We start from the raw sequence: 18,671 nt of genomic DNA on the forward strand, positions 1-18,671 counted from the left end.
GCACATACATTCTCTTGAGGAATCAACAGACAGCCCCCCAGAAAAAAACAGATGTTTTATTGTCTAAAGTGTTGCAATACAACAAATACGTGATCTGTACAAAGGACACAATAGAGCAAGTTTAAATACAATCAGGAGAAAGAAGTCCCCATATTCACAGTCCTCGGACAACATCTTATACCAGAACCTGAACCAACAATTTAAAGATTCACTAAAAAAACCCCAAACAAGTTGTTAAAAAATTTAAAGGTCTCCAAAGAGTCTATGGGTGTATTGTCTTACAGCAGAGATCACGGGGTATTCTGTGAAGGGTCACAATGGCATCTTATTGCCCTCAATGCTGATTTTCACTGCGTGGGCCGATCTGCTTTTTTTCCTGATATCTGTGAACTTCCGCATCTGTTTGTCCAGTCGACTCACGCCTTTCTTAGAGGTCCCCTGGAACTTAAAAAAATAAAACTAATAATTACCGCTGAAAAAAAAGCAGACATCCCAGAGGTTCCAGAAGAGCAATGCATGCAAGGTTAAACCTGCAAGAGGGAGCTGATGAAGCCACTGGTTCCGAGTGGGGGGGGGGGGGGGGGGGGGTGCATGCGCGCACGCATCCTCTCCCCACCACGTGGATAAAATGGTTCCCCCAATATATGCATCACATATATGGAGGCAGTCGCGCTCACAAACATCACACAGTAAAGCTTTCACGTTACAGGGATTAATAACAATGTTAGTTGTTCACATGCCGGCTGAATTTACAGTTTGGAATAGTTTTGTATCTGTATCGGCTGGAGTTCAGTGTCGGAAATGTGGTGGGCACATACAGGCTTCCTGTGGGGGGAAGGTTTTAGGTATGAATACACTGTAACTGAGATGGACCGAGCTGACGTATCAGTTCCAAACTGCAATTTATTTTAAAGGTCACCAATTAGTATTTAAAAAGCAAGAGATCATTGGGACAAAGAGGGTGTAGGGGGAAGCAAAAGAAATGCCTAAGCTGACCATACAAGTTATTAGAGGAGTTACTGCCTTTCATCTCTGTATTTTAACTGCGAACAAAAAACTGAGATGATGCAGCATTTATTCTGCACAGATTAAATACAGTGATTCTGTAAAGAAACGCCCCTGAAGACAAACAGGAAGGATCTTCCAATGCATAGCCAGCAATTTCCCCCTAACTAGACAACAGAAACAACAAATGATGGGAACTTCACACCTTTTGAGTTTGGGAGAAACAGAGATATCCAGAACATGGTACTTAATATCTGACAAACCCCCCCATCTATCAGAAACCAAACCTCTTGTTCCCATCCCTGAGGAAGATGCTCCTGACAGTGATTTTAAATAAACTTTATTCATAAAACTGTTCACTAAAATTGCACCTGGAATTTCAGTGATTTTTAAAAATACGTAATTTTTTAAAACACGAAAATATGAAGCTTAAACTCAACAGTTATCTACCATTTGCGCTAGCCTCTTCCTGGCAGTACTAGCTGGTGGCGGCCCTGCTCACAGAACTGAAATGTGGACTAGAAACTGTCAAAACCATTCCTGCACTGATGTACGCCACTGACCTCCCTCCACCCTGCATTCCCAGCAGGGGATTCTTCTCCCCCTGCTCTGCAGAGGTCTCATTCTCTGCCTCCTGTCAAACACCCCTTAACTCTCACTTCACTCAGCTTCCTTGAAAGAGTGGGTGTGAGAAATACCTTGCGCTCTGAACCAGTGAAACACCAGCCACAGATGGTGGTATACAGTGACATGTGGTCCTGTACTAAGCGCTAAGAATTCCTGTGTGTCAGTTCAGGTAAACCTGGCGAACCTTATTACATCAGAACAGCATTCAAAACCACTGGTGGTACAAAGCTCCTTTTCAGTGCAGGTATATTCATTTTACACCTGTCATTTGGGTATCCTGAAGCTGTTGAGGCAGGTACCACGGCTACAGCCTATTTTTTCCTGTACAAGTTACCTTTTAGGTCACAGTACAGACATGAGAGAACACAAGGAGAGTTTTCCAAGTTTCCAAGTTTAAGTTAGGGTGTACACACTCCTTTCCTGTATGTGCAAACTGCCAACAGCTGAAGCACATGCACTGTTCACACCTCCCTTGAGGGATACCTCTCAAACTTGGGGAAGGCAGAGTGTCATGGCTACAGGGGCATCCTGTTGCCTTCAATGCTGAACTTGATGGCCCGATGCACTTTGCTGAGTCGTTTCTGTTCAGCAAACCGTCTCTTGTGTTTTTCCAAGCGACTAATACCTCTCTTAATAGTCCCGGGCTAGAAACAATATCTCAATTAATGCACAGAAGGAGAGATAACAGCAGCAAGCACAGCAATTATTACTTCTTCCATTTACATGTGTTCTACCATGTACCCCACTTTTAATTTAAACTGTACAGGGTAGATAGACGAACCAAATAAAGCAAGGCAAAGGCTTGGTTTGAGGTTTACCAAAACCTCAAAGTTTTCTGCAACTGGAATATTATCAAAAGAACATCTACAACAACTGGGAGAGGTATAAAAAAAAAAAATCAGCGACACTTATTGAAACATTAGTTCAAAATGCTCTAAAGTAAGAGGCCTGTAATCAGATTCTCACCCTAGAGAGAAACTCTACGAGAGTTAACACGAAAATCTCTTTTTGATTAGAGCAGGAACAATACCCGAGTGAAAGTATTTGATGAACTTATGACAGCCCACCTGATAGCAGAACTTACTGTCTACTTGAATTAGAAGAGGCACTTGAAAGAACTACCACACAGGAACCACGGCAGTAAGGCGACAGATTCCCAGGCTTAATCAGAGCGCACTGGAGGTACAGAGTCACTAGAAGAGGGGCAGTGCTTACCCTGGAGGACTCCATCTCCACATTCCACTTTGGCCTGACCACATAGTCCTTGTTGGAGGGCATCGGCACCCTCGCACGGGCACAGAACCCGGGGTCTCCAGGTCTAAGAGCCCTGCAGAAAAAAGGTGTGACTGTTAGAGACAAAGCTTATACAGAAAGAAGTACAAGCAATATAGCCTGTTCTATCTCTGAAACACACTGCATAACCATTGCCTCTAAACCTCATAACAAATTACAACTGAAATCCTTTTTTCTAATCAAAGATTTTTACATCCAACCTACTTTTCCTCTCCAGTTAACACTTTCTCCAGGTCCCTGCGGGGAGTCTGACCGCCAGAGCTGCAAGAAAAAAAGAATTTTATAGGCATCTATACACAGAGAAAGACAGTAATTTTAAAAGACAGTCAAGTGTGGTAAAAGGTGTGTAAATTAACATTTACACACCACTCTGGTTTTCTTGATGGAGTCTTAACACAGAAAGGTTTTCATGTTTCTGCCAGCTACTCCTACCTGCTCAGTCTCCTTCGCTGAGGCATCTGTTCCAAATCTCTCTGTTCCCTCTCTTCTCTTGTCATGCCTTTGTAGTTTGAGGTAAGGCCAAAGATTGGTCGAGACCATTCATCTATTAAAAAAATACCCAACAAACTGGTTAACAAACACTGGGCCTCTGAAGTTTATCTCCAAACTACTCTGGTGACCAAAGACAGCTTTCAAAGTTTAGGGCAAGTATTTACACTCTCTTTCAACCAAAAAAAAAATGTTTTTGAGCCCTTAATATTTCAGGGTAATCCAGCCTTGTGGACACTAAGAAGGAGCTTTCATCCATAAAGTCTCTTGCTGTTGCCTGCCCTTTTAGAATCTCTCTGAGCTCTTAAGTGTCAGAAAATCCTGCACACCACAGTGAATGGTTTTAGAAATATGCAAAACAGTTCTTAAAGAACCTAAGTTTATTATCAATTTACAGTCATTCAGGATGGAATGCACTACACAATGACTACAGCTGTTTAGGAAGTAAACTTTCAGTCATCCAAGATCTTTTTAAAGTCCATGGAATAAACTGTCTTCTGGCAGCACCTTCCTGCCTTTGTAGCATAGACATGAGGTTTGGACAACTAGCCAAGAGAACCTGGGCAAAATAAATGCCATCCTCTGATTCAGAACAGAAATGAAAGAAACAGGAAAAGGTGTGTTTGGAAGTTCATATAACAGCATTTGTCTACAGCTCTACAATGTGATGAAACAGGTTAGTGAGATTCCTACACCGCAGAATTAATTCTACTACAGATGATAGCAAAAAAACATGCAAGAGAGACTGACACGAAAATTAAATTACCAGTGAAGTCTCACTGACACAAGGCAAAGGGAGGTTTACGTACTGATTAGCTTCCCTGCCATATCCTTGTTAGGTCTCGACTCTTTGGGGTGTTTGTAGAGGTACATCACAGCTCGCCCAATGCCACTGTGCTTCAGCGTCTCCTGGCTCACACTGGGCAACTGTGGGGTAAAGACAAAGTCAGAAAATAATAAGAAATTATGTCCAAACATTAAGGGTGCCACTGAACTTTCCAAGACCAAATCCACTTTCATAATAAGCCTGGGGAAATCAGCACTTTTCACTGTCCCACTAGGAACTGGGTCAAGTATCAAATGCCACAACCCAGAAGTTTGCCTTGACATTCGTAGTTTTTACACACAAAATTAATAAGTTTCCAGAACTATTTATTCCAAATGCTCTTCTACTTATATTACCCAAGAACTGAGTTACTGCCTTCAAAGCATTCATTTTATAAAGATAAAAACTCACGGGGAAAAAGCATTCAAGTAATCAGATTAGGTACAAATGCTGAAAGTCTACACTGAGTATGATGGGCTTTCTAGTGCCCTGCACATGTTTAATAGGCTGGAGAGAAGGGACCATGAGAGAGAAGAACTCAGGGATACTTAACAAATGATTCTTCACTACACTTTGCACATAAACCTGAACAGGCAGGCAGGGCCAAATAATCTAAATTGAGGCAGAACTCTTGCAAATACTTCACAAGAAGAAGTATTTCTAGAGCTTCACTCAAAGCCAAGTAGTGATGCTGCAAAAAAAAAAAAAAAAAAAAAAAAAAAAGGTCACTTCTGCTTCACTGTCAAGACTATGCCACACTTATTTTATGAACGCGTCAAAGACAAACTGAAGTGACCAATCACAACGTATGAGCCTCTTGAGAAGGAGGGAAGTGACTAGGCAGTTTAGATTTATCAAGAATCTAGAAAATGCCACAGCACACAACTCCCTGAGAGAGGGCAGAGAACTTCATGTCTGTAGCTCACCTCCAACACTCAGAAATGTCTTCTGGCCTGCTGCCAGCAGAGCTATTTGCTTTGTTGTGAACATGGGCAAAATTTTCATAACAACAATCGAGCGCCTGAAGTTCCCCAGCCAAATTTTGTTCAGCTAGACAGCGTATCTACAAAGTAAGACTCAATGGAGAACCATGAATCAAATACAGTTAAAAGTCAATTTCACACCTCTTGCAGGATCTTCAGAAGTTCCTCTCGTATCTTTAGTGCTGGCAGACTTCGGTCTGGAAGAGGAGAAAGCCACTCTTTGATGGCAGACATAACACCACTATCGATGAAAGTTTCTTTGAGGTCCTGCCTAAAAAGTTTAAAGTAAAGAGAAGCCAAAAAGTCATGTAATAATCTTAAGACGGGATGTTCCTTCAGCACAATAGTGGATTTGAGTTTGTTTCATGTTAAATTAACAGGTAAAAGTACATAGAATTTTAGGTTTTTGAGGCCACCCAGCTCCAGCATTTACTTGACAAAGTGTTTCACTGCATACTCAGTACAGCTGTTAACGTCACTTCACAAAATTACCAAATTCCTAATATTCCCCAAGATGATAATTAACTGGGAGAATGACAACTCACTTTTTAAGATGCATAACTACAGTTGGTAACAAAGTTAATTTCTTTAGTGCTGGTTTCTTTTGTGTATTCAGCTGTCGATCCTCCTGTAAGAAATTTGAAGAATCAGTGCAAGTTAATCAAAAGAAATGAGCAACTCTCATCCTGTACAACATTTACAGCAAAAAGATTAGTCTATTAAACAAGTGCAACTTTGGCAGGATTACACTAACTTTGTACCCTGCTCCATCCTCCTATAGCCCCCAAACATATTGTATGATGACTTCTCTTAAAAAAAGGGTCCCCACCTTAGCCAATGTTTTCCTTAAAAGCATCACATTAGGAAATTCCCCGCTAAATATTTTTTTTTCTACTTCATGATTTAAGTTGACTGCAATAAACTGGAGGTCTGCAGAGTCCTCCATGCTCAGCTATGCAGATAACCTACAAACTTTGTTTGTAAAATCTCATGTGAACAACAAAAAAAATAACTAACCAAAACAATGGGAAGTGAGAATATCACTGCAGCTAAGAATGTAACTGGATAAACTAGAGGTTTAGGCTGAAGCATGATACAAGTAATGTAAGAGCACACAACATGCATCATGTGCAACAGTCTGTGTTCCAAAGCAACTATCATCTAAGGCCATAATGTCACTCACTACCTGTTCAGTACTTAGGCTCCCATATCAAAAAGACATTACAATCAACAGAATTGTGTCCTTCTGTGATAATTCCTTTCCACGCATCTTAATTCACTGGAGGCTCTTTCTGCACAATGTTTTTTTATTGCAAGGAAAGAGATTCTTCTAATGCCCTTCTTCCCCTCTTCACGCCCCAGAATGGTTTGACAGGCACATCCTAGATAACTAAAGACACCACAATACTAGAGCTCAGCTCTTCCTCCTCTCCAGCATTTCAAACTTTACGGCTTCGTTTGAAACATCTGGCTATCATCTTGTCTGAGAAAAAACTTACTTGTCAAGACCAAGTCTCAGTTGTCTCCCAGATCACTCTCTCCACCCCTCCTCCCCACACTATATATGCTAGTAACTATATAATGAAATTTAAACATAGTCCCTTTATTCACTTAGTTTACAGAACATACATACATCCCTTTTTATAGGGCAGCTGATCTCAGCTGATCAAAGTTTAGCAAGTTAATTTTAATCTTTAAAATTAATAAATATTTTCCTCCAAATTTCAACTGAAGAAGTATTTTAATTCAGAATAGCAAAACAACATTTAAACGTTTACACATCAGCAGCTTTCCATAGTGTACAGATTACTCCTCCTGAGTACCAGCCAGATTTCTGTATTTTACTGATCACAAGATTCTCCCATAGAATGGAAGTGGATTTTAAGGTGTCTTTGGAGCCTAGAGAACTCACCTCAGCAGCTTCATTCATCTTCACAATCATAGCACTGACCACATCATCTGCATCGCTAATAAAAGTTCCACCATCACGGTTTCGTCTACGCTTGCCACTCATACTCTTCTTTCGTTGCAGCATCATGTCAAAATCTGACATGAAGTCCATACTGAAATGCAGGAAGAGAGTTTGCTGATGGTCAGAAAAGGGTTGATCTTACTGTCTTTGTAGGAAATGATTTTGTATTTCTATAGCGTAACTCTTCAAAAATTCTTCAGGAAGTCTACAAGCATTGTGTCTCAACGTCCTTGTAAGGTAATTAGTTATCCTCAGTATACAAGCTGGGAAATTAGCAAATGGCTTCAGTGGCTCTAAGCTGCCCTCAAAAGTCTGCAAGACCTTGGTGAAATAATTCACGACATGCACATATGTAACATCCAGTGTTCAAAATGCGCTGAAGCTCACAGATTTAGCTTTCCTGTTTCTGCAATATACTGCTCTGATGCTACTAGAGCAGACAGAAAGGAAACAGGAGATGTGCTGATGGCAAGTCTTGTCATACCTTATCCCTTACACCAGAGAAACACATCTGTGACTCCAATGCTGAACTGCTGAAAGTAGTTAGATGCTTGTTTGATTAGATATTAATTTCACCCAGGTTTTGATGTGAACCATGAAATACTGTTCTCTGGAGGACAGGTAATCTGCTATGGACTGCCACGGGACTAAGCTGCACAAGCTGAGAGAGGACCTTCCGTCACAGTTTAGGAGAGCACACTTTCTGTAGAAACACCGTCCCATGCCTTTCTAAACTATGAAGTCTAGCTAGCCAGTCTTTGGAGGAGCCCTTTCACTAAAATCTTGCATTTTGCTATTAGAAAGGAATACGTAACATATTGACTTACTGCTTCCCTCTTTTGATGTTATCATCAGAGTCCGAGTCATCTGCTGTCTCCTTCATGTCTACATCCCCCTTCTCTTCCTCCAGATCTTCCTGGTTAAAACCCTGATGGTTAAAGACAGTGTACAGATTAAGACTGAGCACCTACTTAAGCACCTGACAAAAGGCTTCAGGCAAGTCTGCAGAGGACCTAGAAGAAAGAGGAACAAAGGCTTCCTAACTCCACCTATGACTTTCACACCAATAACTCTCCCAACAGAAGACCTGTAAATGCTATTTAATCCAAATGCTACCTCAGTGAGTCCAGTAGATAAAGCTTCCCTCCTGATACAGCATATCCTTGAACATGGGCTCAAACCCAAAGTCATTTTGGAGTACGTTCCCATGAAGGTTATATCTAGCAAGTGAACAAGAGACATCTGCAGTAACACTTACTGTAAATTCCTCTTCTTCCTCATCACCAGATTCTCCAAATATATCTGCAATCAGGTTCCTGTGAAGGTAACAGTAACATTTGTCTATTTAGACTGCAACAGTAAGAAGTGCATATTCTGCAAAATTTCTAGTGACTGTGTGGAGATCCACCTTTCACTCTGCCACCTGCTACTGCCTTCCTCTTCACACCACCAATGAGGGTGGACTATCATTCTCTGGCTGGCATTCATCCATTCTCCATTCATGATCAGTCTCACTACCTGCAACCCCAAAGGAATTCATATTCCCAGAAGCACTTACTCTTGCTCATTCCCAGATTCACTGTCACTGCCAAACAGATCTTTCTCTTCTTTTTTCTTCCCAGCATTCTCTTTTCTTTCCTCTTCTTCTTCTTCCTCACTATCTGATACAATACTTTTCTTCCTTTTGTCAGATTTCACTGAAGCAGCATCACTATCTGATTCTTCAACATCAGAAAGGATTCGTACTTTTTTTGCAGCTGCCAACAGAAAGGAGCATTACTACATGTCCTAGTAATAGAGGTGACAAGAGCTACTCTCAAAAAACTATCCTCTCAAACTCGATTTGGACAAGAAGGAAGCTGACTAGCCTTCCTACACAAAACCATTGGTATGTCTTAAATACACCCATTCTAAAATATGTTTTATTCAGTCAGTAACTGAAGTTTCCATACCTCTACCCATAAAACCTCGTAATTTCAAAACTGACTCTCACCCCTAGCATATGGAAAAAAAAAAAAAAAAACAAGAGGAAAAAATTACTAAGTAACAACAAAGCAGAAAAATGGTTAACAGGAACAATCAACATGACAAAGATGCCAGTATAAAGCAAGATCGCTGCAGTCTTCTCTCTTATTTCTATTACACCTACTTATTACTCAGAAGTATTAGCTATACGTTCACACAGAAATGCAGTTAGAACAATAGCCTCTACAAACACATTTGTGTTCTAAAAACCAACTTTGCCTTGTGATTTCATATTTATCTGATGCTTTCTTCACATAAAACCAATGATTTAACTCTAACACTACAGCTTGTCACATCGCATTTTTCTTTTCACACTACAGTTCCTTACGTGTTTTCTCACTGTCATCCTCACTGTCAGAAAGGATAGCTGTTTTCCTCTTCACTGTCTTCTCCTCCTCTTTCTCTTCTTCATCACTATCTGATATTTTTCGTCTCTTAGGAGCTTCCTCTTCACTGTCAGAGCCCTGAAAACCTTCCCTTACATGTTCATTATCTGAATGATGAGAATCATTCTGCACCTCCTCCTTCCTCTCCTCCCCATCACTATCCTCAGACTCTATTTCTTGTTTGTGTCTGGAAATGTCCTCGCTCTCCGAGTCGCTGGCTGGCTGCTTGTGGAGCTCCTCGCTCTCCGAGTCACTGGCTGGCTGCTTGTGGAGCTCCTCGCTCTCCGAGTCGCTGGCTGGCTGCTTGTGGAGCTCCTCGCTCTCCGAGTCGCTGGCTGGCTGCTTGTGCGATTCTTCATTTTCAAAATCACTACTGTGATCCCTGTGAGGTTCTCCATTTTCAGAGTCACTTGCTCGATGATTTAAGGCATCTTCATTTTCAGAGTCACTTAAATGCCGATTTGGTCGGTCCTCAGTATCAGAATCACTGTCTTTGCCTCCATGAGCTGCTTCATTGTCCGAATCACTTACATTGTGATTTGGAGGCTCCTCGTTATCTGAGTCACTGTCTTTTTGCCTTGGGATATCTTCATTTTCAGAGTCTGTCATATGAGGCTCTCCCATTTGCCCGTCATCTTCTCCATCACTGTGTTCATTCTGAAAGAGAAAAATAATCTCAGGCAACTAAGCAAAAAAACCCACTTTAAAAGTAAACAAAAAAATGTTCTGAATTTTTGCTTGTCTTTCCTCCAATTCAATTACCCAAGGTACTACAAACTGAAATACTTTCTACACAGAAATAAATATTAGACAACCTGCATCAAAGGACTATAAAATATTTCTTACCAAGGAAAATATTAAGAGATCAGTGGAAGTCAGTCCACCCTGCAGCTCAACCATATTTTGGAAACTGTTACTGATAAAAACCACTCAAACATGCCTAAGGGACAAGTTCCTCAAGGGTAAATGCTTAGTGTTTTTATTTTAAAAAGTCAGGCCTTCAAAGTGGTTTAGTCCAAATCCCCAGTAATAAGGCAAGAAACAGTATCTCACACTTATCATTGTCTTTTTCTTAAGATCTCAAATATCTGGTTTTTTAATTAAATACCTTTTACTGGAACTGCACGTGCATTACTCTAAGTGAAGCTCAAGAGAGCTTGCGCCCTTCCCTTCTTTGCCAAGGAAACTTATTTAAGAAGTCATCAAGACCAAAAGCACAGGAAAAAACAGGAATAAAGTTTTAGTCAAACCTTTCAGAGTATTACTGTTAACAAAAGTTTTGTGTTTCAATGCATAAGATTGTAAGAACAGAGCCAACACTTCTCTCCCCTAAACTGACAGCTCCCATGCCGATCCAGACACCTGAGGTAATTATGCACAAATAGACTGATCTCCTTAAAACTTTAGGATTGTATTTCAATCCTTTATGGCTTTTTTTACATGGCAAAAAATACTGAGCCACACACTCCATTTTTGGAAAAACCTTTCACAAGCCACCTATCAATATCATTATTGACAATATCTTGTTTTGTCTTTCCTACAACATCTAATTTCTACTTGGAAAAAAAATAATCTCAATTGCATTTACCTGAGAAAACAAAATGAAATGAGTGTTTAAGCGTCTAATTAACTCAGTACTCCTCTCACAGTCACTGTCACAATCTCATTTTCTACTGAAAAGAACAATACCGTAAAAGGAACTTCTTTCCTACATATTCAACTCCATTCTTCGGCCAGGCTCTCCTCAAGGGTGATTTTGTCTCAGCCATAGACTTCTTCCACATTTGCAAACTAAGTATTTATTGTCCTAGGAGATTCTTTAAGACCTGTATGTCCCAGAGCTTCCAAAGCTTTTTTGTCAGCAATTTGATTTCCTTGGAAAGACAGACTTTCTATTTTTATTTTCTATGGTCATTCTATTTCCACATTCAGAGCCCTACAAAACAATGCAGGTGTATTGTATTTATCCTACACCTACAACAAACACTCTTCAAAAATGTATGATTAAAATTAATGTTATTTAAAATTCCTTCTTAATTGCTTTTAGGAACTACTCCCTCCAGAATTATACCAAGTAGAAAATAACATTGCTTTTTAAGATTTTGGACCTTAAGCATTTATTCCTTGGCTAGCACTTGATAAAGTAGTAACTTCTAAATTACTGCAGCATCACTAACAGGAAGTTACTAACACAATGCAAAAAAAATCAGGCCTATATAATTTTAAAACATGCACTTCAAATATAACTTCACTATTTCCACGTTACTTAATGCTAGCTACAAAATAGCTGATGTGATAATCCCAGTGAGTAGTTTTCACTCTACTGCTTGTCCCTGTCTCTCCAGCAATGCCAGTGTTTTGAATCATGCTGGCGGTGTTACTCAGTATTTCCCATTTCTCCTTACAAAAAGGAAACATGATTCTGTTAAAACCCGAATTTGGAATTTTAAAGAATAAAATATGAAGATTAAGAAGTTAGAGGATGCTCAGCTGAGGAAGATTACACACACACACTCAACTGCTCTCAGATTGTTATGGGATTTTGTTTACTCTTCCCCCCCCCCCCCCAAAAAAAAAAAAGATTAATCTGATTGTCCTCTCCTGCCCAGTACCTCCCACATAAGCCAACATGTGTACTGGACACATTTTCTTTGACTGTATTATTTAAGATTGAAGAAAACTGCAGTTGCAAACAACAGGAAACAGCTTTTACAGCAGTGCTACAGGTAAGGTCATTGACAAGTACTGAAATGCAGCTGTCTACACTGAAATTGATGTTTATAATAATAGAAATTCTTTAACCCTTTTTTTCCTACCATTTAATTTTTGGTGGGTTTGTCTATCTTCTCTTGATTTCAGATAGCTAATGCTTAAGAGGTACTAATAATTTTGGGCTTGTCACCTTCCACTCTAGAAAGTATCTAGTGAACAAAACTAAAAAACAACTGGAATTAATGATTCTTAAATGTTCCTAAGGCTGGAAGCATGGCTGCAGGTAATACACCCACTCATTCAGTATACATTACTACATTACATGGAACTTCCCAGGCAAAATACTTGGCAAGAAGTCATTACAAATATACAGCATTATTACCAAAGCACTTTAGATATACTGAATCTCTACTCTTTTATTACAAACTGACAATCACCCTTGAGAATGAAGATGTTAGGGGAGGGAGAGCAGACATGCATCCTAATTAGCTCACACTGTGATTACACAGTGCTCTGCACCACAGAATCCCAGCGGTGACAGCCGTTGAACTCTACTGTGACGTAACCACCTCCAGCAGAACCACTCGGACAATACAGGTGCCCCGACACAGACTGGGCAGAAAGGCACCATCTACTCTAGTCCTGAGTCTGGAAAGCTCAACCAGAGTGAACACAAAAAGCACACAGCCATGTTAGTCAAGTTAGTAAGCCCGGCAGAGAGACGACTGCTACCTCAGACTCAGCACATTAACATAACCGAGCATCTCCTGAAGCAGAGCTGACTCGCTCAGAGCCTACACAGAACAGACAGGCCCTGTCCACAGCCAGCGTGCAAAGTTCTTCTGAATACAATTAACGAATCTGTAAATGTTTTGCAATATACTTGATATAAGAAGCGCATGCAACTTTACAGTAAGATGACTAAACTCTGAAGGATGGTCTCCCCACCCACCGTTGGTTTTTTTTTTACTAGTTCGTCTCTAAAAAGATGTTTTCAAAGAAATCAAGTATGTAATTTTGGAGTTTTCTCGTTTTCCTTTTCCAAATACTTAAAATAAAAGATCAGACATCCTTAAAAACAAGTAGGTCTCAGGTAATTGCTACTGTATTTTTCTCTAATTCCTTTGCTTTCTTTTCTTCCTCCTCTTTATCTATAAACATTTTAATTGAGATGTCCTTAATTTTTTTGTAACTGAAACAATTCTATAACATGAGGCTTTAGTACAGTATAAAATAAGGAATACATCACAATCAAATTTACAGTGTTATCCTTCTACATAAAAATTTCAGTTAGCAGGTAGTTTATTGGATCAACATGCAGTCACTTTTAAGAGGTATTACTTTGATAATTTAGTAAGTTCAACAAAATTGACCCATCCACTACACTCTCATGAATGACACTTGGTAAACTAAGGCATACATAACCATCATAGGCAGATCAGCAAGTTTTTGGTTTTTTTCAGAGATGTAAGATATTTATATATGTTTGTTAACAGTCACAGTCAAACTACAACTTAATTCATGAAGACAGCAGCGATTTGGTGAAAGTGTAAGAATCTAAGTCATTAAAGATTTCCATATGAACCTGACTTGTACAAACACTGTAAACATGATTTCATGTTCATTACTGTACTAAAACTATGTGTTATCTAATTCTATTTGTCTAAAGCAGAATTGATAAGGACATCAAGGAGAACATTTATAGATAAAGTGGGACTGGGGGAAGGAAAGCCAGAAAAGAATTGTGGAAAAGAAAAACCCACATACCTGAGACCTACATAAGTAATTCCTCAGGATTCCCCTTTCCTTTAAAGTTAAGAACCTGAAAAAAAAGTTTGAAAGTTTAAAACTTCAGTTCTTTACATCCAAGTTCTACATTAGAGACGAAATAGTAATTAAATAGACTTAACTGATTAGGCTGTCTCAAAGGTTTTACTACATTTGAGTGTCATTCCTCCCACATATTCCTAAAGATGAAGGAAATAAGAGGATGAAAGAATATTTAGGGTAAATAATATGATAAATCACTGAAAGCTACTCCCTTTCAGGAGACAGCTGCTCCACATTATTGCATTGTATTGCACTGCATATTGGAGTCTGATGCAGGGGAAACAATGCAAGACTTTATAACAAAACAAAATACTCAAATTTTGAACTGAATCAAAGCACTAAAGCATGAAGGTTCACATTTACTACTGGGCAGAAAAGTGTTTCAGTTCTTTTGTTCTTTTTTTCTTAATGTACTTTCTTCAGTATTTTATCTACAGAGGAATATTCAACACCTATCACAGAACAAAGCCCTTAAAATAATGCAGGCACACGAAGAGTATCAGTTAACAATGATAATAGGTCCTAGTACTTTCTGGTTATTTAAATCTGAAAAAGACATACTGAAGATGTAAGTAATACTCAACTACCTGTCCTTTAGGCCAGATTTCTAACTACATTGCCACAGTAAGTAAAATCAAAATCCCACAGGAGTATAGAAGAGTAAGAAAAAAATGACTAAGTTTTCATACACAGCAGAAAAGCTTAGTGTTATTGTAACAGCAACATGATTCTCCATGCACTCATCACCACTCTTTTTTCATTAAAACAGGAGTACTAAATCCCTTTGAAAGACAGTTATTTCTCCCATGCTGAAAAGCATATGTTCTCCCACACCAAAATCCTGATTGTCACAAGAGATGATGCCTTGCACCAAATCAATAGTAACACCTTTTAAAACAAACAAAAAACCCCCTCCAAATCTGCTTTACACTGGAATTCAAATACATGAGAAGAACTTTCATTTTATACAAATATAAAATCTTGATCTACTTTCTAACTCTGAGGGGAGTATGAATTCAATAAAAGCATGGTAGTAAAACCAAAACAAAACGCCACCAGAAGAAAAACCAGCCAATCAAACAAAAAGGTAAGATTGCAAGTTACACCACAACAGAGTTGAGCCTTTTGACACATCCGCCTGATGCAGTACATCACATCACACAATCCAAATTTTAAGCAATTTTAAAAATGTGTAACAGTGAAAACCCTGTCAGAGTCAATCCTGATCTTTACATAAAATCTAACAAAATATGCAGAACAGAATGCAATGACTTTGATTACAGTTTTTACGAATACCAAAAAGTTCTCCATAATGTAACTTTGCTGGCAGAGGACATGAGTTCACAGGCCAAAATTATTCCCTCCTAGTTAAGACCTGATGTAATTCTGCATCAAGAGGAACAAGAAGTTCCTCAAAATTAACTCCAAACCTGTCCTAGAAATCTAAAAGGTACCTTCACTTTTACCATAATCTCTTTTCAACCAAAACAATCAAACCACAACTTAAGTGACTGTCCCCCAAACAACTCTGGATCAAAGCATTACCACCCTTTTCACAGCACAGGCTTCTCAAATCAAGAACCTCTTCAGAGGAAGAACAGATCCCATTCAGGAACCTTAACCTGCTCCTGCTCCACATGGTAATGATCTGCTCCTTTGTGAATGACAAGATGAAAAATACAGCACAAAATAGACTTGAGTCAATGCTCACAGCTGAGGAAAGATGGAAAATGGGAGAGCATTTATTCTTTATTACAGAAATCTATGCCCCCACAATGTGTAGTTTTACACTATGGTGCAAAATTTGAGGTACAATTCCAAATTCCTCTTAATGCATTGCTTAAGATTTTCAAACCCAAAAGGTTTACCTTCTTGCAATCAATTATTAACAATGTTAAACTTTTTCCTAGTACAAAACAGTGAATACTATTATAACAAGAACAATTAAAAAAGACCCTATCCTACATACTGGTCAAGAGACTTATCTGATGCATTTCTTTCTAGCGGTAAAGTTCTGCCAGACAAGACCCTTAAGAACAATTGAATGAATATGTAAGTGTCAGTTATGAGAGAATGCCTCTTTAAACAAACAACAACAACAACAAAAAATCAATGTACAGGACAGCAATCTTTAGATAAAGTTCCAGTAGTACCTCTGAATGGTGCCCTACACTTCCATTCTCAGACCCAGAGTGCTGTTCGTTTCCTTCATCTTCAACATCAGATCCTGAATCTCGTTCATCTTGCACTGGAGTAGCTCCACCATCATCTACTCCGAAGTTAAGAAAAGAAAAGCAACACTCAGTGACATCTCCCCGTGTTTAGAAGAGCACTGACAGGGGTGATCAACAGGGAGCCAGGCAGCGCTACAGTCAGACTCGAGTTCTGACTGCACTGACACAGACACGGAGGGTACCTACCGGGCAGGTTCGGCACAAACCCACCACACACATCCCAGAAGAGACCACTGAGCTACTCACAGCATGCACGCACCGACTGACACACTCCGCAAGACACCGAACTCACGATCAGGCGGCGGCTGCGCCGCGATCGCGCCAACGGCCCGGCCCGGCCCCGCCACTGTCACCCCAGAGCCCCGGCGGCGGCCGCTGACCACGGCCGGGGCAGAGGCGGCCCGGCCCGACCCCGCACACCCGCCGGCCGAGCCGCGGCCCCGGGCACGCCGCCGCCGCTACGTGACACCGCGGGGCAGGCGAACGGCCCCGGCAGGCGGGAGGCGGCCAAGGCACGGCGATCCCCGCGGGCCCCGCCGTGCCCACCGCTCTCCCTCACAGGGCCCCGCGCCCCGGGCGTCCCTCCCGCGGGGGACGCTCCCGCACCGCTACCTGACTGGTCCCCGCCGTAGTACTCGCCCTCCATGGCGGTGGCACCGGCCGCGCCTCCCCGCCGAGGCCCCGCGGGCTGGCGGCGGGGCCAAGCCCCCAGCGCAGCGCTCGCCACTAGGGCCCGCCGCCTCCCGGCACCGCCGCCTCCCGCCGCGCACAGGCCCAAAATGGCGCCTCTGCCCCGAACGGCCGGCACCCGCCCCGCGCGTGCGCTACGAACGGCCGCCCCCTTCCCCCCGCGAGGGGCGGCTCTCGCGAGGCTTCAGGGGCGCGGCCGCCAGGGGGCGCGGCGCGCGGGGCCGCGGCCGTTACCCGCCCCGCCGCCCGCGCTGAGGCGGTTCCAGCCGCCGCCCGTTCGGTGGAGCTGAGCTGGGGTGGCAGTGAGGGGAAACTGGAGGCTGGTCGCTGCTGCCGTACGCAGGCCGACTGAACTGCAGCGAGGTAGAAAACGGTGGGGGTTTTGCCCCCTCCCGAAACGTTTTCCTGCAGTTTTTGGTAAAAAATAGTTTGGTTTGAGCTTGAGAACTGAAGTGCTGAGGAAATTGAAGGAGCGCTTGAGGGAAAAAAGGCTAGTTGGAGCCCTTCCATCAACATGGGAAACGAACAGCTGTACGGAAGTGTAAAATGGTGGTTATTTTAATAAAGATGTTTTCTTGTCTGAGGTGTGTGAGAACTTCCAAGAGACAAAACCCCAGGCAACGCCTGATGCCTGCTTAAACCCCCAGCCCTGAGCTACACCAGTGACCCAGCATCTCCCTTCTGCCCAAGGCACAGCAGTAAAAATGCCTCCTACACTGACAAAGGATGGGACATCGAGAGCCTCATCTACTGCCTTGAATAGAAAAGATTTCGCCGTTTAAGTGATAACTGAATTTATCAGCTCCCTTCAAATCCAGTTAGCAAGAATTAGTGTGAATCTCTACAAGGAGGCAGCAACCCCAGTTTTCAGGCACAGGTACGCACGTGGGCTCTGGATGCCGTGGTGGGGGTCAACAATTTTTATGTCACAGCTGGCCCAAGAGGGGACCCGCGGCTAGCTGTGGAAACGGGACTAGTTGTCTCAGCAAATTTAGGTCTGCCTGTCCTAGCTGAAGCTGCAGTTCAAACCAGTTCATGTGTGGGTGGTTCTCCAGATTTAGCCTTCAGCATTGACTGAAAGTTAGCCTTGAACTCCCCTGTAACTGCTGAGTTCTGGAGTGAACACGGGGGCGGAACGACCTCTTGCTTTTTTCAGGAATTGTTGTGTTCTCTTTTAGCAACCTCTATCCTCTGAACAGTTGCACTATTCAGTTATTTGGCACACCTATGATATGTCAGTAGAGGCTTACTAGAGATGACTTCTGTCATTGAGGCATTGTTTAAAATGGAAAGCTTAATAAATGCATGCAGTGCTGGTCACCTGCCTCTCTTCTTCTTCTGTGACGAACAAAACATCTTCATTTTCTAAGGGGGTACAGGTTAATGTGACGGGCAGAAAACTGTTGAGGCAGTGTCATTTGGCATATTTCTAAGCAACGGTGATTTTTATAATCCTACACGCTATGCTTCTGTTCAGGGACATCGCACTTTAGCAAGTTGGGGACTCTGAGCAAAATGAGTCATTATTTCTTCTGCGCCAGAGGCACTTTAGAATGAATGGCAGAGTGGTTAAGCCATTAACTAAAACTTACACTCCAG

General features: G+C 41.5%; 1 protein-coding gene across 3 annotated transcripts; it reads right to left on the reverse strand.

Moving 5' to 3' along the window:
- Positions 1–38: 38 nt before the first annotated feature.
- On the reverse strand, positions 39–17,184 carry IWS1 (interacts with SUPT6H, CTD assembly factor 1). 3 transcript variants are annotated; one of them, XM_055723588.1, is made up of 15 exons: positions 16,302–16,417; positions 14,229–14,285; positions 14,086–14,140; positions 9,549–10,263; positions 8,754–8,952; positions 8,454–8,511; positions 8,023–8,123; positions 7,136–7,286; positions 5,769–5,851; positions 5,365–5,494; positions 4,224–4,341; positions 3,358–3,469; positions 3,130–3,186; positions 2,848–2,959; positions 39–444 (listed from the first exon to the last, which is right to left on the reverse strand). In XM_055723588.1, exons 4-15 carry the CDS (start codon positions 10,228–10,230, stop codon positions 313–315), a joined length of 1,935 nt encoding a protein of 644 aa, XP_055579563.1. In that variant the 5' UTR covers positions 10,231–10,263; positions 14,086–14,140; positions 14,229–14,285; positions 16,302–16,417; the 3' UTR covers positions 39–312. The 3 variants fall into 3 exon arrangements, with proteins under 3 accessions (XP_055579563.1, XP_055579562.1, XP_055579564.1); XM_055723587.1 differs by lacking the exons at positions 14,086–14,140; positions 14,229–14,285 and adding an exon at positions 16,995–17,184; XM_055723589.1 differs by lacking the exon at positions 14,229–14,285.
- Between the last annotated feature and the right edge of the window lie 1,487 nt (positions 17,185–18,671).

Source organism: Falco cherrug, chromosome 11, assembly GCF_023634085.1.
Source record: "Falco cherrug isolate bFalChe1 chromosome 11, bFalChe1.pri, whole genome shotgun sequence".
Taxonomy (NCBI): domain Eukaryota; kingdom Metazoa; phylum Chordata; class Aves; order Falconiformes; family Falconidae; genus Falco; species Falco cherrug.

Bases quoted from the DNA above. Each gene is read 5' to 3' on its own strand.
- IWS1 (XM_055723587.1), bottom strand. From the start codon at position 17,028: ATGGAGGGCGAGTACTACGGCGGGGACCAGTCAG. The intron at 16,418-16,994 runs GTAGCGGTGCGG...ACTTCGGAGTAG, and splicing joins CTACGGCGGGGACCAGTCAG to ATGATGGTGGAGCTACTCCA. The intron at 3,187-3,357 runs GTAGGAGTAGCT...TTTTTCTTGCAG, and splicing joins CAGCGAAGGAGACTGAGCAG to CTCTGGCGGTCAGACTCCCC.